The following is a 24,591-nucleotide window of genomic DNA, read 5'->3' on the forward strand; positions in this document are numbered from 1 at the left end:
TCGGAAAGGAAGTTGCGTCTGCACCGAGGCGGCCGATAAGATACGAATCGCCGTGGGCAGTGGCTGTTGGGTCTGGTGGAGGCGGGACTTCCGTTCCGTCGGGGGTACGTCATCAGGACGCGGAAGCGCAGCGGGGGCGGGAAGGTTGTAGAGCGGCACGTTGGGCTCGGTTTGCAGGTCTTTAAGTGGTCGCACCCTTTTCGAGAGCGCGATCCGACGGCGAGGCGGTCGCAGGTGCTCTAGCTTTCCCGGTAAGTAGGGCCGCCTGGCGGCGCCCAGGGATAAAGGTGTGTGGTCCTGGCGCTGACCTGCTGCCGCGGTCCCTGTTGCCACAGGGCAGTGGCCTCCCTGCCTTTCTTGCCTCCCGTCGTTTCTCACTCCCTCTCCTTCGTCTCGGCCGCAGCCCCCGCCCAGCCTGCCCTCCACGTCTGCCTCCGGGAACCCTTTTGAGATGCAGGTTCAGCCCTGTCACGTCTCAGCTTGACGTTCCCCTTCACAGGATGGCCCTCTTGCCCCCCTCACCTCCCCCGGCCCTAACCCGCCTTTGCTCGCTCTGTGCCTCGGCTGCAGGAGACACCTAAAGATATTTTGGCATCCCTCATCACTCCAATAGAATCACTTTGCTTCCAGAACACTGTTGACGCCTTTTGAAGAGCGCATTGTTAAACATTTTTAGTACGATTGATTGAACGAGACTATATTTTCCCACCGGATTATATGATCCTTGAGGGCAGGAGTAGGGTCTTGCTTATTTGGAATCTCCGCAAGGCCTGGTACAAAAGCACGAAATTTGGAAACTAACAGGCCAAAGTATTCGTACTATTTTTGTGATCTTGGGCACGATTTCCTCATCTATAAAATGGTGATAAGTAAAATAACGAATTTCAAGGATCTTACTAGTGTGTGGTGCAGAGTATGTACTCGGTAAATGTTAGCCTCGTTTTCCTTTTCAGCTTTCATTGTACACAGTAGTTGCTGGGTCTAAGTGAACCGAGAGGCACCATAGATAAGTGATTTTTCTTTCTAGCACTGTGATCGTAGTGATACTATCAATTGGCTGATAACACAGCTTAATGATGTATATTAAAGACAGTAATGCTAAGTGTTGGTATCAACATGTACAGGAAAAAATACTTAACCTTCTCCCTGTGATTCACTTGAGGAGCTTGCAGAGTTTATATTTGTGATTTAAGTCTGTGTGCTTTTCAGATGTGTGTTTCTGAAGAGATGATGAAATTGCAAACGTTTCATTGTAGGGAGCCTAGCTGTTCTGACAACTTTTAATTTGTTATTAAAGTATGGTGCATTTTATATGTGTGTACGCATATTTTTTACAGGTGAGTGTAAAGTGCCGACCACTTGCCACTGAACATAGTTGAAACAGAAAATAGGAAGATGGCAGCAAACTCTTCTGGACAAGGTAATGCAGGCTGGAATTTCTTTATTACTAGGAACTTTTTCCCCATATAGTAAGTGTATTTTGATAGAAAATTTAGCATAAGGCAGTTACTGTAGCCAGAATAAAAAATGCATAGCAAAAATAGCAAAGTAAAACTCCATATTTGAAGCAAGTCCAACATTGTATCAGATATATAACATCTTTAATAGCTATTAATCCTATATTTTAATCTGAGTTAAATTTTTCACATTGTAAACCTTAGGTCCTCCTCTGACGTCTGTGTTTTCTTGCTCTTTTACTTGAAATCAGAACCGCTTTTAAAGAAGTTGTACTGCCACCAGGCAATATCCATGCCTTTATCTTCATTTGATCTAAAAACTTCCATACACATTTCACCTGTGTTAAGAGCTCCCTAAAGCAAATCAAGCCTGACACTTCCTAAAGAAGGAATTTTTATTTAAAAATAAGTTTTAAAAAGTAAAATTTAATCTCTAGAAAGCATTAAATCCCACTTTGTAAGTAGTTTCCTGCTTAAAAACTTGAAGCAAACCTCTTTCCTTTCCATATCAAGTCTCAACTCCTATTTGACCCATCATATTTTTTTTATTACTCGTCTCTGTTCTGACATTTTTTTTTTCCGAGGAAGATTAGCCATGAGCTAACTGCTGCCAATCCTCCTCTTTATCCTGAGGAAGACTGGCCCTGAGCTAACATCCATGCCCATCTTCCTCTGCTTTATATGTGGGATGCCTACCACAGCATGGTGTGCCAAGCGGTGCCATGTCCACACCCGGGATCCAAACTGGCAAACCCCCGGGCTGCCGAAGCGGAACATGCAAACTTGACCGCTGCGCCACCGGGCCAGCCCTGTTCTTATTTTTTTCATCTTAGTTTTGTCTTATCTTAGACTTCATATTAAATGGAATCATAAAGTGTATACTCATTTGTGGCCAACTTCTTTCACTCAAGATACCGTTTGTGAGATTCCTCTATGTTGTGCCTTGTATCACTAGTTAATTCCTTTTTGTTGCGGAGTGATATTCCATTTAATGAATTTACCACAATTTGTTTATTCATTCTCCTGTTTGGGGTGCTCTGGGGTTGTCTCAGTTTTGGCCATCGTGAATAAAGCTGCTTTGACTGTTTGTAAGTCTTTTTGTAGATATTTGGATAAACATCTAGGAATGGAGCAGCTGAGTGTATAGTTAACCTTATGAAAAACTTGCCCAACCTTTTCCCGAAGTGGTTGTACCCTTCTTACATTTCCTCTAGCAATGTGTGAAAATTCTGGTTGCTCCACATATAGCGTTGTTGGTCTTTTTACTTTTAGCCATTTTAGAGGGTGTGAAGTGACATCTCATTGTGGTATTAACTGGTATTTCCCTGATGACAACTGTTGAGCACTTTTTTATGTACTTATTGACCATTATAAATCTTCCTTTGTGGAGTGTTCAAGTCTTTTGCTCATTTTTTTTTTTTTAAGATTTTATTTTTTCCTTTTTCTCCCCAAAGCCCCCCAGTACACAGTTGTATATTCTTTGTTATGGGTCCTTCTAGTTGTGGCATGTGGGACGGCATGTGGGACGCTGCCTCAGCGTGGTTTAATGAGCAGTGCCATGTCCGCGCCCAGGATTTGAACCAACGAAACACTGGGCCGCCTGCAGCGGAGCGCGCGAACTCAACCACTCGGCCACGGGGCCAGCCCCTTTTGCTCATTTTTTAAAAACTGGGTTATTTCTTTTGATTATCAAGTCGTTTCTTTTTTTAGAATCTCGGTAAAGGTTCTTTATCACTGCTAATTGCATCATTTGCATCATCTTGAAGTTGGTTTCTGTTGACTGCATTTTTTTGGAGTATGGGTCACATTTTCCTTTTTGTTACTCTACTTAGTGATTTGTTTGTTATTGGATACTGCATATTATGACTAATACTTGTAGAGATTGTGGATTCTGTTGTATTTCTCTGAAATGTGGTATTTGTTTTAGCAGATGGCTTGGCTCGACTCATAGTCTAAACTCTTGTCTCCCTTGTCTTGGGCAGCATCTGAAATCTCTGTTCATTCTTTTCAGCTTCCAGTTGCTCCTTTATTGCTGGCTGCCTCGGGTCTCCCCCATATATGTGTAGTTTAACTGGAAGCAAAAACTTTGGGTGGATTTTATAGGCTTGTTTTGGGCTTTACTCCTTCTGCTTTCCCCTTTTTCCCCTAATTTTCTGGCTACTCTGTCAGCACTGAACTCTGTCCTCTGATACCTCAAGCCAGTAAGGTGATGCTATCCAGGCTGTTTGTGGATTAAGGAGGGCTTCAGGGGTAAGGCCACAAATTCCCAAATCTCACTAGCTGCAGTTTCTGCCTGGTTTTGGTCACTCTCTAGTGCCTTCAAATAATGAATGTTTGATATTTCGTCCAGAATTTATAATTATATTTGCGGCAGGGTTAGTCTAACCAAACTATGCCAGTACTGGAAATTGGAAGCCCACTGAATCTGTTTTAGTATAGTAGTTGCATTTAGGACAAACTAAAGGTTGGCTGAGTTTTATAAAAGTGTATTATTGTAAAAAGCTAGCTGTGGTGACAGCTGTACCAGCTGGAAGCAGCTGATCCTGTTCTCTTCTCCGCTCACCTGACCGTGTGTGATTTGTATGCTCTGTGGACCAATCACAGGTCAACATTCCCCTTTTTGGTCTTTGACTTCTTTTCACCAAGCTATAAAGGACTCAGATTAAAAATCATTTAATTTGAACCAAAATGAAAACTAAAAGAAGTCTATTTGGGAAAGAAAATATGCTGCTAAAAATCACACAATGCAGTCCCAATGAAAATAAATTTTAAATTATCCCTCTGTTCTAATAGCACAAATAATTGAGATTTACAATTTGCTTGTTACTCTTTTTTAGCAGTTGCGATAAAACATGGTCATTTTTAGTGTTGCCTTTGATTGATCCATAGTCAAATTCACTATGAAACATCCTGTAATCTAAATAGAAGTGAATTTAGATTGGTCCTTGGCTTTTGTTGCCCTTTTGTCGTTATTTTGTTGGCGTCACGGAGCTGCTGCAATTAGGCACCAGCAGAGGGAGTCCTTATCATGTTCTATAGATTCCCAGACGCTCAGTGAAATTTTCAAATTCTTATTTATTTGGATCTATTACATTTTACCCTCTATATTAAATTATTTCTGTACTGTTTACGTGATACGAACTACTTCTTAAGGAGACTGCAGGCCAAGTGCCGTAGTTATCTTACAATGATAAATGAAAGAACAATCACTTAAAAAAATGTTGATGTGTGCATTGTAATTTATTAATACCCCTGGTGTAGGGGACGGAATCCATTGTGTTCGCTAAGCCCTCTTTCAAGACTAGCAGTCTGTCATACTACAGTAGTAATCAGGACTGCTAAATTTTGTAAGCTCTTGGCAGACAGTTAACTGAAGTTTCATATTCTTCTTAGCATCCATCGTAGTGTGAAACATTTGGTAGGTTCTTAATAATTATTTGATTTATAAGAAGTCACATTTTGGGGCTGGCCCCATGGCTGAGTGGTTAAGTTCACGTGCTCTGCTTCGGCGGCCCAGACCTTCGCTGGTTTGGATCCTCGGCGCAGACCTAGCACCGTTCATCAAGCCATGTTGAGGCGGTGTCCCACAGAGCAGAACTAGAGGGACCTACAACTAGAATATACAACTATGTACTTGGGGGCTTTGGGGAGAAGAAGAAGAAAAAAAAGTCACATTTTGAGAATTTTAATATGTAGCGGCAGATTGTCAAACGAATTTGGCTAAGGTACCATTCCTATGTAAAGAGTCTTTCATTATTGGTAAATGTCAAATATCCTATGATCATGTGGGGACAGTTGAATTGGTCCAACCTGATTTCAGATTCACAGAGAAATCTGGTGAAATACTGTGTAAGGAACATGAATTCTTTCTTTTATTTTATAGTTATCTCAAAATGCTGCTTGTACGAACTATAAGTCCTGCAGATCAAGTGGTGAGAACTGTGATTTGGGGCCACTCTGGATGCTCTTAGCTGGATTTCAGGGTGCTGAGTAGGAGTGAGATGGCATGGCTCCTGGGAGGTGTGTTCCTTGACCTCAGACCCAAGCACAAGTCTTATCTAAACCATCTGTGATCTAGAAGGAAAGCAGATTTACGCTTCAGGCTTGTACTAAAGTGTGCTACCTCTCAATTAAGAGTTTGTCTTGGGGCTGGCCCCGTGGCTGAGTGGTTGGGTTCGTGCGCTCCGCTGCAGGCGGCCCAGTGTGTCGTTGGTTCCAATCCTGGGCGCGAATATGGCACTGCTCATCAAACCACGCTGAGGCGGCGTCCCACATGCCACAACTGGAAGGACCCACAACAAAGAATGTACAACTATGTACTGGGGGGCTTTGGGGAGAAAAAGGAAAAAAATAAAAAATCTTAAAAAAAATGTGTTAAAGACTATCCTGAATTTTCGAGAGAGAAGTGGAATTTAAAAAAAAAAGGAGTTTTTCTCAGTGATGCATAAAAATCACCTTAAAATTCTAGTACTTGTACCTTTTTAAAGATGAGAATGTGGATGCAAAGACACAATTTGGAGTAAGTTTTTTGTTTGTTTTTAATTTGTATTTCCTTTTTTTTCATTGAGTTAATGATAGGTTACAATCTTGTGAAATTTCAGTTGTACATTATTGTTTGTCAGTCGTGTTGTAGGTGCACCCCTTTACTCTTTGTGCCCACCCCTGCAACCCCCCTTTCCCCTGGTAGCCGCTAATCTGTTCTCTTTGTCCATATATTTAAATTCCTCATATGGGTGGAGTCATACAGCGATTGTCCTTCTCTGTCTGGCTTATTTCACTTAACATAATTCCCTCAAGGTCCATCCATGTTGTTGCAAATGGGACGATTTTGTTCTGTTTTACGTCTGAGTAGTATTCCATTGTATATATATATATATATATATACACCACATCTTCTTTATCCATTCGTCTGTTGATGGGCACTTAGGTTGCTTCCACATCTTGGCTATTGTAAATAATGCTGCAGTAAACATTGGGGTGCATCGGACTTTTGGAATTGCTGACTTCAAGCTCTTTGGATAGATACCCAATAGTGGGATAGCTGGATCGTATGGTAGTTCTATTTTTAATTTTTTGAGGAATCTCCATACTGTTTTCCATAGTGACTGCACCAGATTGCATTCCCACCAGCAGCGTATGAGGGTTCCTTTTTCTCCACAACCTCTCCAACATTTGTTAGTATTAGTTTTAGATATTTTTGTCATTCTAACGGGTGTAAGGTGATATCTTAGTGTGGTTTTGATTTGCATTTCCCTGATGATCAGTGATGATGAACATCTTTTCATGTGCCTATTGGCCATCCGTATATCTTCTTTGGAGAAATGTCTGTTCATGTCTTCAGCCCCTTTTTTGATTGGGTTGTTTGATTTTTTGTTGTTCAGTTGTTTGAGTTCTTTATATATTATGGATATTAAGCCTTTGTCAGATATATGACTTGCAAATATTTTTTCCCAGTTAGTGGGTTGTTTTTTTGTTTCAATCCTGTTTTCATTTGCCTTGAAGAAGCTCTTTAGTCTGATTAAGTCCCATTTGTTTATTCTTTCTATTGTTTCCCTTCTCTGAGAAGGCATGGTGTCCGAAAAGATCCTTTTAATACTGATGTCAAAGAGTGTACTGCCTACGTTTTCTTCCAGAAGCCTTATGGTTTCAGGTCTCACCTTTAGGTCTTTGATCCATTTTGAGTTTATTTTGGTGAATGGTGAGAAAGAATGGTCAATTGTCATTCTTTTACATATGGCTTTCCAGTTTTCCCAGCGCCATTTGTTGAAAAGACTTTCTTTTCTCCATTGTAGGCCCTCAGCTCCTTTGTTGAAGATAAGCTGTCCATAGATGTGTGGTTCTATTTCTGGGCTTTCAATTCTGTTCCATTGATCTGTGCACCTGTTTTTGTACCAGTACCATGCTGTTTTGATTACTGTCGCTTTGTAGTATGTTTTGAAGTCAGGGATTGTGATACCTCCCGTTTTGTTCTTTTTTTCTCAGGATTGGTTTAGCAATTCGAGGTCTTTTGTTGCCTGGAGTAAGTTTTTTAAAGCTAGATTTCTTTTTATCTCACTTTTAATTGCCAAGGCAAAGAGAGTGCAGTATTTTTCTGATGCTAGGATTTTGTTTTGTTTTGTTTTTGTTTTTGAGGAAGATTAGCCCTGAGCTAACATCCACGCCCATCTTCCTCTACTTTATATGTTGGACTCCTACCACAGCATGGCTTGCCAAGCAGTGCCATGTCCGCACCTGGGATCCGAACCAGCGAACCCCCAGCCGCTGAAGTGGAAGGTGTGAACTTAACTGCTGTGCCACCGGGCTGGCCACCTGATGCTAGGATTGATTGCTAGGCCCCAGGTTCAAATAGGAACGAAAGTGAGTCGAGGCAGAATATGATGTAAAGTAGCTTCAGATCGTTTGTATAGTTGGGAGAGAGCTTGGGATTCCCCAGGTCCATTCAGACTGGCCTGGGAGGCCTGTCCTGTGAGTGTAGCCCAGAAAGCTGCATGCTAATCGGTTGTCCCCTTTGTAATGAAAAACTGTTCACTGAAAGAGAATTGTCAGAATGGGCCTGACAAGATTCTAGTGTTGTTAACCAACTAATAGGGAGAGAGAGAATGGTAGATAATAACAGTAATAGCTATTATTTATTAAGCAACTACCACGTGGCAGGGTGCTAGGTATTTTACTTGTATTTTCTATATGTCATATAACCACCCTTCGAAGTTGTTACTGTTACTCTACTGGTCATAGTGAGGTAATTTTTATTACTCATAGTGAGGTAATTTTCCTACTGTTAAATAGGTAGTACTGAGATGAGAACCCAGATTGATTCTGTGTGCAAGTCCCCCACTGCACTTTAGCTGGGAGATTAGAACATTCTAGTGATAGCTTCTAAGAAAAAATGGGAGCTCTAGACTAGGGGCAAAAGACCTCTTCTTCAACTTTATATCCCTTCTGTATCTTTATTAAGCAGAAAATCTTTACAGTGAAATGGGCCTGTGAGTTTATCTTTAAGAGGAAGAGAGAAATGAGTGAGGAGGAAAGATTGATTCAGGCAGAAGATATTTCACCATCTCATTTAGCCAGTCCTGAAGACCAGAAGCCTCAATGGATAGAAAAAGTGGCAGTTGCTTAAAAGGAGTAAGTCCTTGGGGTCCGAGTGAGAGAGAACTTGAATACAGAGAGATCACCTGAGCAGACATTAGGGTTTATTCCTTTCCTTTGAGATGTATTTTTAGTAATTCCAAAAGGCGGCTAAGGGTTGAATAGTTTTTTAGTCTCCAAAGTTAAAGGAAGTGTTTGCCATTAACCAGATGCCTAGAAGACTAATTACCGGTACCAATCAATTCATGTTGCATTTTTTATCCTGCTAAGCCTTAGACATCAAGCAGTCTCCCCTGGATAAGGTGTGAGCTTTCACCGCTGAATGCATTTCACATATTTGTGGGCAAAATACCACCACCACCACCCCCTCCTCTCCAGAACTGCCCACGTCATAATCCCCAGACTGTGACTGTGTTACGTTACATAGCAAGAGGAACTTTGCACATGTAATTAAGGTTAAGGGCTTAGAGATGGGAAGATTATCCTGGATTATCCAAGTGGGCCCATTTTAATCACATGAGCCCTTAAAAGCACAGAACTTTTTCCTGGCTGTGGTCAGAGAGAGGAATGACCACAGAAGAAGGGTCAGAGAAATGCAGTGTTGCTGGCTTTGAAGGTGGAGAAAGGGGACCGCGAGCCAAGGACCTCCAGCAGCTTCTAGAAGCTGAAAAAGGCAAGGGAACAGATTCTCTCCTAGAGCCTCCAGAAGGGAACCCTTGATTTTAGCCCAGTGAGACCACTCACCTATAGAACTGTAGGATAATAGATTTGTGTTGTTTGAAGCTGGTAAGTTGGTGGTAATTTGTTACAGCAGCAATAGAAAAATAGCAATAACACACCATTTAACTATATGAGCCCAAAATCTAGGAGCCATTCGTGAGACCTTCTCTATCACTGTCCTGTTGATTTAACTTCCTAAATAGCTCTGTTCCTTTCTCTCCATTTCCCTGGCCACTCGCAACTCTCATGTCTAGCTTGTTCTACTGTGATAGTCTCCTGTTTTCTCTTGTCTAGTCTGTTCTCAGCGTTGCAGCTACAGTGATCTTTTTAAAGGCAGAAGAGTTATTTTATCCCTCACCCCTAATTAACCTAATTAACTTACTCATCCTTTAGATTTCAGCTCAGGCATTACTTCCTCTGGAAGACTTCTCTGACACTGCTCCCCACGCTCCTAGTCTAGGTCAGGTTTATTCAACCTCCATTCCTACAATAATGATTGTTAGAAATGCTTATAGAATTTTATTGCTCATCTCAGATTCTTTTATTATTATTATTATTCTTTTCTTTTTTATTTTTTTTAAAGATTTTATTTTCCTTTTTCTCCCCAAAGCCCCCCGGTACATAGTTGTGTATTTTTAGTTGTGGGTCCTTTCTAGTTGTGGCATGTGGAACGCCGCCTCAGCGTGGCCTGATGAGCAGTGCCATGTCCATGCCCAGGATTCGAACCGGCGAAACCCTGGGCCGCCGAAGCGGAGCATGCAAACTTAACCACTCAGCCACGGGCCGACCCCTCAGATTCTAATTATACATTCATTTGTGTAATTATTTGGTAATCTCTGTCTTCAGTGGACTGTTTGAGAACCTTGAGAGCCAGAATCATGTCACGCTTTGGCTCATCATTGTATCCTTAGAACCTACCTTAGTGCCTGTATGTGACAGATACACAAGAAATGTATGTTGAATCAAGAAATAACTTAAAACATGTTAAACCAGTAGTGCCACAGTGACTTTCCTCCAGTACCAAACAAATGTCTTAAGGATGGTACTGTGCTTTACTCTATAGCGAAGAGTATATAGTTTGTAGGATAACCACGTGAAAGGATTTGAAGAATACTTTAAAATATCTTTTTAAAAATCATTGTCATGAAAGCAATACAACTGTAATTCGAAAGTAGATTATCCATAACCTCACTAATCAAACAAAATACTTTTCATTCTTTAGTTTTGGATTTTTTTCACTAAAAAGAATTCCAGTTAGTCCTTGTTTAAGTGTGATAGAGCTCTTCGCCTAAAGTGAATATCAGCTGTTAGGTTTTAAATACAATTAGATGTAATGTTAGTTACCTGAGAATATTTTTAGTGACAAAGAAATGTGTGGGAGTTAAGTGTTTCTATGAATGAATGTGGAAATGAGAATCTATATGATTGTAAATAGAGATAGGGTTATAGTTCTAAAAGTGGAAATATTGTTAGAGTATGCTGCTTTATTCTAAGAAAATTGTATTAGGAAAAAGGTTAGTTATAAAGGAATATTAAGTAATTCCTACTGTATACAAAATAATATATTTTATTAATAATATATATTATATATTATATAATATAGTATATTTTATATATATGATATAATAGTATATGTTATATAACATATATATAATATATTAAAAGTATATTATAATGTATTTTAACACCCTGCTTCTAAGAATGTAAAAAGTTATGGGGCCAGCCCCATGGCTGAGTGGGTAAGTTCATGCACTCTGCTTTGGTGACCCAGGGTTTCGCTGGTTCAGATGCTGGATCCAGACCAAGCACTCCTCATCAGCTCATGCTGAGGCAGTGTCCCACATGCCACAACTAGAAGGATCCACAGCTAAAGTATAGAGCCATGTACTGGGGGGCTTTGGGGAGAAGAAGGAAATATTAAAAATTTTTTGAAAAAGAACGTAAAAGTTACATGTAACTGTAAGATACATGAAAAAGTAAAATGTGAAATTATGGCAAAAGACAGTGTGTGTTAAAAAAAAACAAAAACCCTTATGTAGTGAGTATAATAGATGTTAGTTAAATGTTATGTATTGATGTCCTAGTTAGAGTAAGTTTGTCTAAACCTTGAAGGTGGGAGAATCTTACTATAGAAAATTATACTGAACTACTTCACATAACCAGATAGACTACCTAGTTTGTGCCTTAAATTTCAAGTTTGAAATAAGCTGTTATTATTACCTAAGTGCTATCTATTGACTTTTATATACTTTCATAATATAAACTGACATGTAAATTAATACTAGAGTATTTTTTAAAGCTCAAGAAGGAAGCATAGGATTCAGGGGCATTAGACAAGATCAGAAAATAAGGCCTGATAGATCTGACCATCCCTTCCCTGGGAAGTAACTTTTGTGGCTCTGGACTGCCTATATGTAGACATTAATCTCTAGACTGTTAGGCAAGGGATAACCGTGCCTGGTTAGACTGTGTCGTAGGAGTTGGGAGGGGAGGTTAGAGACACTCAGGAGATAAAATTGGTGGGTCTAGGTCATTGGTTGGATGTGGGTAGGAAGAGGGACATGTTATAAGGATAAAAATTGGGCTTCTGGGTGAAAACATGGGGCATGAAGTGAAATACAGAGATAAGCATTATCTCATCTTTACCAGGGAAGGAGGGCCAGGAGCTACCGCATCTGATGACGTCTTGGTTAACTGTTTTCACAAGTTCTTTAAAGTCCGAGGGGATTTTGTGTGTGGAGAAAAATACTCATCACTGCTCATAATTTAATTAATACTCAGTTTATTAAACCTGCTTATCTAATAAACTAAGTTCAAAAATAAAAATTTGTAACCATTTAGAATTGATTACAAGCTTATTTAGTTTAAATTCTCTTTAATAACAGTTTAAATTACAATTACAATTAATATGACTTCTGTAATACTTTATATAGTAATTGCAAAACTTACTACCCTTACAATTAAATCTATTTTAAAATATTAACCCGTTAATATTTCATCAGTTCATTTACTCTCTCTGTACTTGTTTTTTTAATATCTTCCCAGGGTTATAATAATCTTCCCAGACTCTTAGTTCTATACTTTCCCAGGATTATGATAATTTTCTCTACCTTCCTAGGGTTATGGTAATCTTACCACTACCAAAACAAAACAGCATTTCAGCTTAGTTAGAGTTTAGGGTTGCTGATGGATTTGATTCTTAGCTAAAACATAAGATTTGGTTATGCCTTTAAAGATGATTAAAAGCTGTATTGGTGTGTCTTGGGTCTCTTCTACAATTAAACTTTATCTGCTAAGTTAAGGGGATTTTTTTTTAAGCTCCTGCCTTTCTCATCGATTTTTAGTTTCTTGCAACCTGGAGTTATTGCCTGAATGAAATACTTTCTTTTTTTGTATGTGATTAGTGTTTCATAACCCACTGTTCTGTTGTCATTATGAATTGCCCTTTTCTGGTAGCATTACTGCCAGGAATTATAGATGTTTCGTCTCCCAAGAGATCAGGGATCAGGTCTGTACGGTTAGCTCTCTTTAGGGTATTTCATTAATTCATCCAGTTAGAACTCATAGTTTCTACATGGTCATTGCGTGTGACCATGGGTGCCCATCAACCACTGGATCTCCTTTTAAATGGTACGTATGTATGAGGACCTGCACTGATCTGACTCTCCTGTTGGTACATAACTTGCTTTTTCTGGAGCTATCTGGCTTAGCTACAGTTCTCTGTATCTGCCCCTTCCTCCTGCACCTTAACAAAAAAGTACACAGCTATACTTTATAAACAGACATATGCTTAATATCAGGAAAAAAACACCTAAATGTTAACACTAACCTAATTATTAACATAATAACTATTATTTTCACCCTTCTTTACAGCTGTCTTTTTATGTACTTTAACTTTCCTTTTTGTATCTTATTATGAATTCATAGCTTATCATGATTCCATTTCTTCCATTTAGCTATAATTATTTTTTTTTAATGTTCCGATCATGACAGCCTGGCTAACCTCAAAGTGGCTTCTCCCTTTTTAAAAAAATCTTCTTGCTTTCTGACAACAAGATTTTCCAGGCACATCTTGATTTTTTTTCCCTGCCCTAAGACATGAAACTAGTACTTTCATTAGAATTCTGGTTCCTTTTAATGGAGGATGGTATTTGAGACCAAAATTAGTTCCCCATGGAGTTGATGATAAGGGGGAAGGCGTTGTGGCTTGCCATTGTAGTGACAAACAGGGAAACATGTTTCTTTTAAGGCATATGTTGTCAATGGTGGCCCTGTTTAACATTACTACATCTTTTTATATCTTACCATTTTTCTTCATTATAAGGTGTCGTTGACCACTAACACTATTCCATTGACATATATCTTCCTATATGAACCTCCCTCCACCAGGAATGCCTGCCACCCACCCCTTTTGACTATTTGGCAAACTTAGTAAAATGAAGGGGGACAGAATAACTTTTTTTTTTTTTTTTTTGAGGAAGATTAGCCCTGAGCTAACATCTGCTGCCAATCCTCCTCTTTTTGCTGAGGAACACTAGCCCTGAGCTAACATCCGTGCCCATCTTCCTCCACTTTGTATGTGGGATGCCTCCCACAGCATGGCTTGCCAAACAGTGCCACGTCCACAGCCAGGATCCGAACTGGTGAACCCCAGGCCGCCGAAGCCAAACGTGCCCACTTAACCACTGTTCCACCGGGCCGGCCCCCCAATTTTTTGTATTGCTTTTATTTGTACAGTACCTAATTTTCAAACCCTTTTGGCAGCTTGCTTTGATAGAAGGAAAGAAAAATTACTCATCAGTTGTTTTGGTGGTAGTTGGGGTAAAGGTCTAAAGCTGTGGTTTGCAAACTATGTACCCTGGCACCCTAGGCTACACCACAGAGAAATTCCTGGGGCCTCAGGGAAAATTAAGTTTTCAAAGGAAACACAACTTGACATTTGTTGGACATCCTGTGAATTAGCTTGAGACAGTGTACAGCTTCACCAGTGCACTACATTCCTTCAGATGATGTCATATTTTTGTAAAATGGGTTTCTGGAAATTGCTTTGATTAAAAAACAAGTACTGTGTGAAAATCAGTGTGGAACAGGACGAGGATGGTAGTGTCTGAACTGATTCCAAGGTTTGAAAAGTTATACAACCAGGCACACACATCCATCCCATAAGTGATTATTTAAAGATGAAATCAAGTACTTTTCTTTCAATTTATGTGTTATTTTTTAATACAACTATAAGATGTTAAGACATCATGCTTATTAGGTTGTTTGGATCTCACTACTTACTAAACAGAATTGTTTGGTATTTCTTTTGGCCTGGGAGTGTCGTACAAAAATTCCTGAGATACTAAGGGCACTGTGAACTGAGAAAGTTTGGGAATCGCTGGTTTGAAGTAATCAGACTGCCCAATAAGAATTCACATGGTCAACCAAATCTCTGATACCAAGTGGAAAGGTACATTCAACTTAAATTTCTAATGAGCCAGCCCCGATGGCCTAGCAGTTAAAGTTCAGCACGCTCCGCTTCAGCAGTCTGCGTTTGGTTCCCAGGCACAGAACCACACCACTCGTCTGTCAGTAGCCATGCTGTGGTGGCTGCTCACATAGAAGCAGCAGAAGAACTTACAACTATACACAACGATGTACTGGAGCTTTGTGGGGGAAAGAGGAGGGGAAGAAAAGGAGGAAGACTGGCAACAGATGTTAGCTTAGGGCAAATCTTCCCCTGCCAAAAAAAAAAAAATTCTAACAGATGAGCTTTTTCAAACCTCCTTTTTGAAACTTCATGCATCCCATTCTGCGTGTTTGGTTTTTTATGACAAATATCTTTACATTTTAAATTTAATAGATTACTACTAAAGAGAAAGAATCAGAATTTTAAATAAAAATAATGCAAATACAAAATTCCTAAAAAATGTCTCAGGTATTAAGACACCTAGAAATTCAGAAAATCAGTGAAAAGAATACTGTAGCTTGGAATTCAAACATTGAAGTCTTCAGAACTCAATGATCTTTTCTATGGCTGTTTCTGGGAGACACATGGCCTTTAAATGAGTCACTGTGGGATTCCAAAATATCAGACAGACCACATTTCTTCTCCTCACGATAGTTCTCTGACCAGCCTTGTCTTTAAAATTGGGAATCTGAGGATCTCTTAACTCCATCTTGATTTTAAGAAAGATATTAATATTGAAATATACAGTTGCATGTCACACATTGCGGGGGCGGTCGGGGTGGGGTACACTTTATCTCTCCCATTTCTCTACCCCTGCCAGGTAGTTGTTATTTCTGATTCTCTAAATCACTGGACTTGAAATCATATATTACTTTGGTAATGGCGTTCCTTTAATAATATTTTGACAAAGTTTCAATTATTATTACATACGCATCCTTTACCATAATATTAGCATCCACAGGCATAAATATCACATACTCTTGGGAGTTTGGCTGTACTTAAATCTTTCCTTAAATAGAAGACTTCTCCTGAGACACTCCTCTCTGTAAGGGTGGGTGGAGTAGGTAATGACGTGTGCTGTGTAAAGGCCCTCCAGAGCTTCTTCCCTGGAAGATTTAACTAAGACATCAGGTAGGAAGGAGGATTAGAGTTAGGATTAGAATAGATGAAGAATCACCTAGAAGATCTGCAAAATACTCTCAGAGGTACCAGAATGTATCAGCCTGAGTTATCTGATCCAAAAAGAGGGAGTTGGCTGTTACTAGAATTTGATGACAAGTTGATGGCATAAGCATGAGTGAGCAGAGAACAAAAATGGGAGATGATGAATTCCTAAAATGGGCGTGACAGAGAGACATTTTGCTCGGAGTCCTGGCCACAGTCAGTATGCTGATGCTGGGTTTAAGAGCAGGTTAGTTGAAAATGCTGCAGGCCTCAGCTGCTCCTAGTTCAGCCCAATCTCAGAGTGAACGCTCCTTTTCCCTTGTCCGTCTTGCCCTGTCCCCAACCAATCTCTGCCCTCTCCCCAGGAGAGGAGGGAGAGATGCACCCTACTGCCCAGTTCTCCTTTATAATCAACATAAAATTCTTAGAATCCGTCATGTGAGCGTCCTTAGTGCTTAGGTCTGCTCTGCTTAAAAAAATGCTCCCTCCTTCCCGCCATCTTCTTTCTTTCTTCTAACCCAGTGATTCTAGTCCCCCAGGCCTTTTCCCCCCCCATATTTCTTTTCCAGTCCTTTAACTTTTCCATTCGTTTTCTTTTAAATTAGGGATCAGAAACTTAAATGCCTACAGATATAAACAAGTCTGATAAAGACTGTAACAAGCTGGAGAGTGTCCAGGTAAACGGAACAACTATTTCTTAGTTCTAGTTAATTGTTATCATGGGGGCATCCAGACCCTGTTGCCAGATGTTTCTGGTTTTTGGGTTTTTTTTTCGAGGAAGACTGGCCCTGAGCTAACCTCCGTGTCCATCTTTCTCTACTTTATATGTGGCACACCTGCCACAGCATGGCTTGACAAGCGATGTGTATGTCTGCACCCTGGATGCGAACTGGCGAACCACAGGCCACCAAAGCGGAATGTGCAAACTTAACCACTGCGCCACTGGGCTGGCCCGTGTTGCCAGATCTTGAGCTGTTTCAAGAGAAGCAAGAAACCTGAGAATTTTGTAGACTCTCTCTCAGTGTTTACATGTTGGCATTTAATTCAGATTTTTAAAGCGTAGTTGGATGCTGCTCCTGGGCCAGGACTTTGCAACCTTTGCTCTAGATCTTATCTAAGTTTGGAGCTCAAAATCAAGCCCAGGATTAAATATTTGATAAAGGACGTATCTTTGTACCCTGTCTGTTCTGCTCCGTTTCTTTCTCAGAATTGCTTTCTATCAGATGCAATTCTTTGACTTGTTCCTTGAAAGGTTGTGTGTCATTTCTGAATGAAAGCAGTTGAGAAAAAGAAGTATTGTTTTGATCTGAGTATGTCTAATGCTTTTTCCCCCATGAAAGAGGAATTCACAAAGAGGCCTAAAACAGAACTAAGAAACTCTCCACTCCCAGAGATTGTGCAGGAAAAGGATTGGTCCCTGTAGCATTTGGGGGCTCAGAGATTTTGTTAAAAAAAGCAAATGCTGCTACCCATACCTTAGTGATTAAAATTGTTTAGAACTAAGTCTTAAAAGTCTTCCATTGCATATATTGTGTCTATCTGTGTATTGTGCTGTTAAAGTTGTTGAGAAATAGGCAGAAGGGAAGCATAACCATCTAGGGAAACTACAGGCATGGCTCATTTAGTGACAGGGACACTCCCTGAGAAACGCATCCTTAGGTGATTTCATCGTTGTGTGAACATCGTAGCGTGTAATTACACAAACCTAGATGGCATAGCCTACTAGAGACCTAGGCTATATGGTACTAATCTTATGGGACCACCATCGTATATGTGGTCCATTGTTGACTGAAATGCTGTTATGTGGCACATGACTATACTTATTAGTAAGTTCATTATCATGTTAGAGGAAAGAATTTTGCTTTCCGGGTTTCTAGATGGCCTAGGTTTATAAAATGCCTCTAAAATGTTTTTTTCTCTCTCTCCCTTTTCTTCCCTTACCCGCTCTCTTTTTTAGGTTTTCAAAACAAAAATAGAGTTGCAATCTTGGCAGAACTGGACAAAGAGAAAAGAAAATTACTAATGCAGAACCAATCTTCAACAAATCATCCTGGAGCGAGGTATTGAAGAATAATGTGGTTTTTATATTCAGTGATAAAAAAAAACTTGGACAAAATAATTCAAATTGGTTAGCAGTGGTTTGTTTCTTTAACATTGGAATTTACATTATGTTTCTTAGATTTGAAAAAGTTAGACTGATTAGATTTTAAATATTTTAATTCTAATTAGAATATTTCATTTTCCCTACAGACTACTCTTTAAAAAAGAGGAGTTTTGTATGTTTTTTTTGTTACTGAAATTATTGCTAGTGTCCCACTTTTAAACAGTCTGCAAAGTAGGTAAAATTTAGGTAGCTTAATGATCTTTATCATATTCAGTTTCTGCCATCTTAAGTCTCTCCCCTGAGATCCATTATCCCCTTCAACCACCACCCTAACTTTGTCCTCTCTTTTTTCAGCCAGACCTCTTAAAGGAGTTATCTATGCTCAGTTCTACTTTCTGACTGACTCCTCAACCCACTACAGTCTGACTTCCTGGCCCCTCGTCCCCGTACCAAAGAACAGGTTCTACTTTCTGACTGACTCCTCAACCCACTACAGTCTGACTTCCTGGCCCCTCATCCCCGTACCAAAGAATAGGTTCTACTTTCTGACTGACTCCTCAACCCACTACAGTCTGACTTCCTGGCCCCTCGTCCCCGCACCAAAGAACAGGTTCGAGCCCACGTCACTTGCAACCTCCTTGTGGCTAAATGTTGTGGGCCAAAGTCCTTTTCCTGTTAGACATCTTCTGGTTAGACATCTTAGCATTATTTGACACCACTGATCCTTTGCTCTTTAAAATTCTCTTTCTTCTTGTTATACTATCTTGATTTTTTTTTGCAGACATTTCTCCACTGCCTCTCTCTTGAATATTGATGTTCCTCAGAGTTCTGAGAACTCAGTTTCCAAGTTACTTCTTTTCACTGGACAGTAGCATCCACTTTCACAACCTGTTAGTTATGTGGCAGTAACTTTCAAACATTTGCATCTCTAGCCTAGTCCTCTCCCCCAAGCACCATACTGCCTCCTCCACTTCAGTGTCCAACAGGCATTCCCAGACTAAACTCATCTTCCTTTCCCTCTAACTACTTAATCTTCTTGGGTTTCTTGTCCCAGTGAGCGGTGCTGATCTACTAGTTACCAGAGTCAGAAATGTGAACTTTAATTGTTTGTTGTTCTCTTTCACTTCCATCTCCAAGCATTTATTATTCTCATGAGAGATAAAACATGAGATACAAACGTAAGTTTATACTTTGAAATGTGTCTTGAATCTGTCCATTTTTCTTCATTGCTGCTGGTGCTGCCCTCGTCCTAGCCACTCTTCATTTCTTGCCTCAATTACCATAACTGCTTCCTCATTGAATTTCCTCTAATCTTAAGTCCTCTTGAATACGTTTATCAGTTGTGTAAGTTAGGGTGTTTTAATCTGGAAGTAACAGAAAACCAACAAAGTTGGCATAAACATTAGGATGTATGTTAACCAGGAGCATGAAGGTAAGGTGGTTCCAGAGTAGCCTAATGCAGTGGCACAGCAGTGTCAGCAGTGGCCCAGCTTCCTTTCGTCTTTCCTTTCTGCCTTTCTCCATGGGTCAGCAGCTCCCTAATGGTCAAAGTATGACTGCAGTAGCCTAGGTGTCACCTCTCCACTGAGCCACCTGTAGAGGCAACAGCCAGGAAGGTTCCTCTCCTATGTCCCTTTCGTAAGAGTGAGGATAATGTTCTCCGAAGCCTTCCACTGGACTGCCCATCAAGTCTAGTTGCCCAGAATTGTGTACCTTTCTTTTGCTTAAACCAGGAACCAGCAAGGGGAATGGCATTGTGTTAGACCAGTCGAAGTTCACCCCTTGAGGGATGAGCCTGGCCTGCCCTTAAAGCATGGGACCACCAATAATTGAACTAAGTTTGGGTTCCATTAGCAAGGAGGAAGGGAGATAAACAGATGTTGAGGAGGTGACCACACTATCTGCCATAGCATTGGTCTGTCTGAACCGTCCTGAGGTGCTTCTGATCGTGTCACTCCTCCTCTCATAACACTCTTTGTAAGTCTCCCTTTACTGTTAGGATAAGGTCTACATTTCTCAGTTCATTTCACAAGGCTATTCGTATCCTGACACCTGCCTTCCTCCCCAGCCTCATTTTTTGCCAACCCACTTCACCGCTCCCCAGCCCTGCCCTATAGTCCTACTGAACTCTGATTTCTTCAAACATGTCAAGCTCTCTTGCCCCAGGTCTTTTCTTTTTGCACAGTATACACCTTCTGCTTGAAACATTCAATTCTTCATTTTTCACCATAAATGGAACTTTATGATGGACTGGAGTACCTCACATCTGTTTGAAAGTAGGACACCATAAATCATCAATAAAAAGGAGATAATTTGAAGCCCGAGTAAATAACATAGGCTTTCTTCATATAAATTAACGTAGACAGTGGGAGAAAGAAAAAAGACTTATTCTGGAAGGTCTTTTTTATCCCTATAAAGAGCATATAATGATAAATATGATTGAGAAGTAAGGAAGTCCCTACCTTAAACAGCCGAGTAACTAAGATTCCCATTTTAGCATTGCGCTTTCGAGACCCTCTCTTAATAAGGACTTCCGGGATCATGCTGAGCAGCAGCATATTGCAGCCCAACAGAAGGCAGCTTTGCAGGTGAGCAAAGTGTAACTGACATTCTCGTCTCTGGAGACTTCCTGCGTCTTGGAAGCCAGCGCAATTCCTAATTTGTATTTCAGTGGAGCAATATCAATAAAAATGTTCCACACATAATTGCAGTGGTTTGCTGACGTTCAGTCACACCCAAAGGATTTGAAGGACCAATATAGCAGTAATGAAAGTATCTTTTATGGTGCTGATGCGATCATGATTGATTCTGTGCTGTACCTGGCGAGGGACTGTTTGTGCACAAAAGTCGAGGATATTTGGATAGACAGAATGATCTTAAAAGCTGAGATGGCTAGTTTAATAGTACATATATAGTTTTTCAAATTTGTCATGCCATTATATCCTTTGATAGTCTTACGGGTTTATTAGTGTTGTTTGGATTCTTTTTTTAAGGGTCGGCATGACTGTTGTGCATGATGAAGGCTAACTCTTACCGTAGGAATGTGATAATCCATCAGTTTAAAAAATAATGTTCTTCATAGTAATATATAGTTTAAGTATTATACTGATCTTGGATAATTTAATTAAGATTCCCAGAGACCTTGGTCAAGACATCGTTATGCTTTTAAACCTTAGAATCTCAGAATTGGAAGGGATATTAATGATCATCTCACTTTAGATAACTTAAAAACGGTCCTCCTTTCTGTAGTGGCAGGAGGACGTCACTGGTGGTTTTCTGTTCTTTACGTTCCAACGTTCTCTACAAATCACCAGTAATCAGCCGCCTTTTCCCCGCTCTCCTTCCAACTACTGCCCTTCCTCAGCTCCTGCTTTGTCGATCAAGAGCAGAGGACTCTGCAACCTTTGTTGCTAGTCCCCCCCTATCCCGCAAGGAACAAAGTAGTTCAGGCCTTTGACTGAAGACATGAGTTCATTTATGACTCGAGAATCACACGGGAGAGCGGGCATGATAAATGGGTACTGGTGCAACTGGTTAATGTGAATTCTTTATTGGTGTCCATCTCCTGTGTATTTAAACAAAATTAGCAGCATAAGAACTGATTTTTAAAATAAATTTGGTGTCAAGCACTCAGAAAGGATAAGTAATTTTAGCGCCTCGGTTGAAGAATCGTGACTCTTACTAGCTTAATTGCCCTTTTTTCCTTTTTTTTTTTTTAACTCTTTCCCAGCACGCACACGCACATTCATCCGGATACTTCATAACTCAAGACTCTGCATTTGGGAATCTTATTCTTCCTGTTTTACCTCGCCTTGACCCAGAATGAAGAAAATATTTGTACTGAAAGTGACTTTAATATCAAATGCCAAAGCTACTATCATTCAGTGCTGCGTGAACTGTGACTTGCAGAATTTTGGTGAACTTTTCTATTTTTTGCTTCTTTAAAAGAAAGGTATGTGTAAGTGAAAGAAAAAAAGGAGGGTAACCCGGATGATGAGAGCTTTGGAAATTGTTTTATCTGAGAAACCGATTATGCTGCCAGGACTGTAACTGCCTGTCACGCAGTTTGATTTTTCACCCTGAATCAGACTCTGCATCAGACGGCACGCCACTCACCCCCAGCCCCCAACTAGTTGGACTGAGTATATCATGTTCATAGTGGACTTTCAAGGGCCATTTGTGGTACTTTAGAGAAACAAGGGTGCTTTTTAAAAACATGAACTAATAGGCTTAAGTAAGTTGCATTTGTGTTCGCTGTTTATGGAACTGATGTCAGTGCACCTTTTCAGTTTATGGGCAATGTGTCATCCTGAAATATCCTTTAACTCATAGCTGGTTCCCCTATTCTCAATTTTAAAAGAAAAGATAAGACTAAGTTACCAACCAGTCTTAAACATTTTTTATAAACCTATGCCACTATAAATTATGTGACTAAATGCTGTTAAAAACAATGATAAGAAATGTAATGGTTTTAAAATTTGTACATGCTCTTATTTAGTGTTACTGCATAAATGGTGTGCCTGCATGGTCGCATTGTCTGTTTTTGTTCTAATTAGAAATGTATGCAAGTTGAGCCCCTTTTTAATTATTTCAAGGAAGAAGGAGTTAGATTAAGCCAATTTCTCAACATGCCACATCTTTAACAGAATTTGGGCTTCTAACTTAAATATGCAGTTCTCACTACCTTAGCCTAATCCAACAGAGTTAGAATCTCTAATTCAAAATAAAGTCTGAAAACCATGGGTTAGAGAATTCAGTTTTCATGATAGGTATTTATAAACTCATAGATTAGTAGGTCTCTGAAACTTAGAGGTCGTTTAGCTAAAATCCTACATTTTTTAAATTTTTCACTAGGACTGAAATTATATTTTACACTATATCACAGATATAGTATTTTATATAACTACTTATAACTGACCTCATCTTGGCCTTGAGTCCCACCCAGTCCTCTCTGCTGGTAGGATGAAACTTAAACTTAAAATTCCAGTTTGGGTCAATATTTAGTCCAAATTCACCTCCCTTTTCAGAGTGTCCTCTCCCTCCTTCCCTACATATTGGCACCAGCCACGCAGCCTCATCTTACCCAAACTCTGTGAAGCAGGAGGAGTCACAATCCTCATCTATGCACTCACAAAAGCACTCACAATCCTCTAATCTATGAACAATCTAGACTTGACTGTGCCATTTGGATTCTCTCTTGAGAATCTGAACTGATTTTCTTCAGTTGGGTGAGTTGGCAGCTGTCCCTGTTGTAATGGTCACCATTACAGTAAAGGTGCCCCTACTCCTGCTGCTGAGGAGCTCCCCAGGGGCCCCTGGGTCCCGGCCTGCCTCAGCTCCATCCAGCTATTCCCTGGGCCTCCTAATAAGTGGCCCTCATTTTCCTGAATTAATTTGACTAAGTTTCTATTCTGTGTGATCCTTGACCCACTGGCATGCTTCTAAATCTATCTACTGATGCTAGGGAGATAAAAAAATTTGGATTGTATAATTTTTATACTATTGAACCCTCTACCTGATTTATGACTTTTATAACCTAGGTAAAGAGATCTTTTTTCCCAGTGGTATTTTTGCTAGTCTCTTAGCCTGATAAATAGATGTGGCCTAAATCCTGCAGTCCTGGCTAGTGAGCACTTCCTCCCACTCCTCTCCTTTGAGTCACTTATAAATTCAGTTCAATTCCATGTATATGGATTAATATCTACTCTGTAAAGTGCGTTAGGGGCAAAGATGAGGGACACCTGCTCTTCAGACAGTCACAGTGCGGAGCAGCCTCCTCTGGTAGTGACAGAGGACGCCAGGCTGCAGGGAGTGGGAGGGGACAGGCATCCTGGAGCGTGGAGCAGTCTAGATGGGCCTAGAAGTATCGGTATGATGTTACCTGGCAAGAGGGAAGAGCCGCTCCAGGCAAAGGTCAGGATTTCATAATCAAAGAGAAGCAGGAACCAAGACAATTGTGAGGCCTGCAGGGAATAACGGCAAGGGCAGCAGTGGACTCAGAAGCCCCAGGTGAAGTTCCAGCACGCTTCCCTTGGGTTGCAGGTGAATTTGGCGCGCTCCCTCAGCCTTTCTGTACATGTCGTCCCATCTCGTCTGTAAAATAGGAACACTCTGCCTATTTCATAAATTGTCTAGACCAGGATTTTTCAAAGTGCAGATCTCAACCCATTACTGAATAGAGAAGCCAACTGAATGGCTTAATGGTGTGTGACTAGCTTTTTTTTTTTTTTAAATAAAATAGAAAACAGCGTGCGTGGCATGTAGTAACAGGAGGTTTTGTTTCATCAATCTTCTGTTTGTGTGTTTTACCTATTGTGTTCATTGTGTGCTCCACCATTGTGTAAGGTCCTTGAAGACAGGGATTTTGGTTTCCCTTCTCCCCTCCCTGCCTTCCTCTTTGTTCACTACTGTATTCTGCTTAGAATAGTATTTGGCGTATAGTAGGGGTCAGTACCTACTTACTGAAGGAACGACTGAATGAATAAATATGACCCGGATCATGATGTAAAGGGTTTTTTTTTTTTACTGTGAGTCATGGCAAAAAAGTTTTGAAAGCCACTGGTAAATGATACAGATGATAGTGCTTTGTATGATTCTGGAATAAA

At 40.2% G+C, this 24,591-nt stretch overlaps 1 protein-coding gene across 2 annotated transcripts; it reads left to right on the forward strand.

Moving 5' to 3' along the window:
• Positions 1-92: 92 nt before the first annotated feature.
• On the forward strand, positions 93-24,214 carry INIP (INTS3 and NABP interacting protein). Of its 2 annotated transcripts, XM_070518972.1 has the most exons (6): positions 98-251; positions 1,338-1,420; positions 16,488-16,559; positions 17,840-17,942; positions 20,484-20,574; positions 21,717-24,214. In XM_070518972.1, exons 4-6 carry the CDS (start codon positions 17,905-17,907, stop codon positions 21,810-21,812), a joined length of 225 nt encoding a protein of 74 aa, XP_070375073.1. In that variant the 5' UTR covers positions 98-251; positions 1,338-1,420; positions 16,488-16,559; positions 17,840-17,904; the 3' UTR covers positions 21,813-24,214. The 2 variants fall into 2 exon arrangements, with proteins under 2 accessions (XP_014714933.1, XP_070375073.1); XM_014859447.3 differs by lacking the exon at positions 16,488-16,559 and having other exon boundaries at positions 93-251.
• Positions 24,215-24,591: the final 377 nt, after the last annotated feature.

Source organism: Equus asinus, chromosome 10, assembly GCF_041296235.1.
Source record: "Equus asinus isolate D_3611 breed Donkey chromosome 10, EquAss-T2T_v2, whole genome shotgun sequence".
NCBI classification, from domain to species: domain Eukaryota; kingdom Metazoa; phylum Chordata; class Mammalia; order Perissodactyla; family Equidae; genus Equus; species Equus asinus.

What these genes read in the sequence shown, in the direction of transcription:
- INIP (XM_014859447.3), top strand. Translation starts at nt 1,396, where the DNA reads ATGGCAGCAAACTCTTCTGGACAAG. An exon ending in AGCAAACTCTTCTGGACAAG is followed by an intron (nt 1,421 to 17,839) that starts GTAATGCAGGCT and finishes TCTCTTTTTTAG; the next exon opens with GTTTTCAAAACAAAAATAGA. An exon ending in ACAAATCATCCTGGAGCGAG is followed by an intron (nt 17,943 to 20,483) that starts GTATTGAAGAAT and finishes TTCCCATTTTAG; the next exon opens with CATTGCGCTTTCGAGACCCT.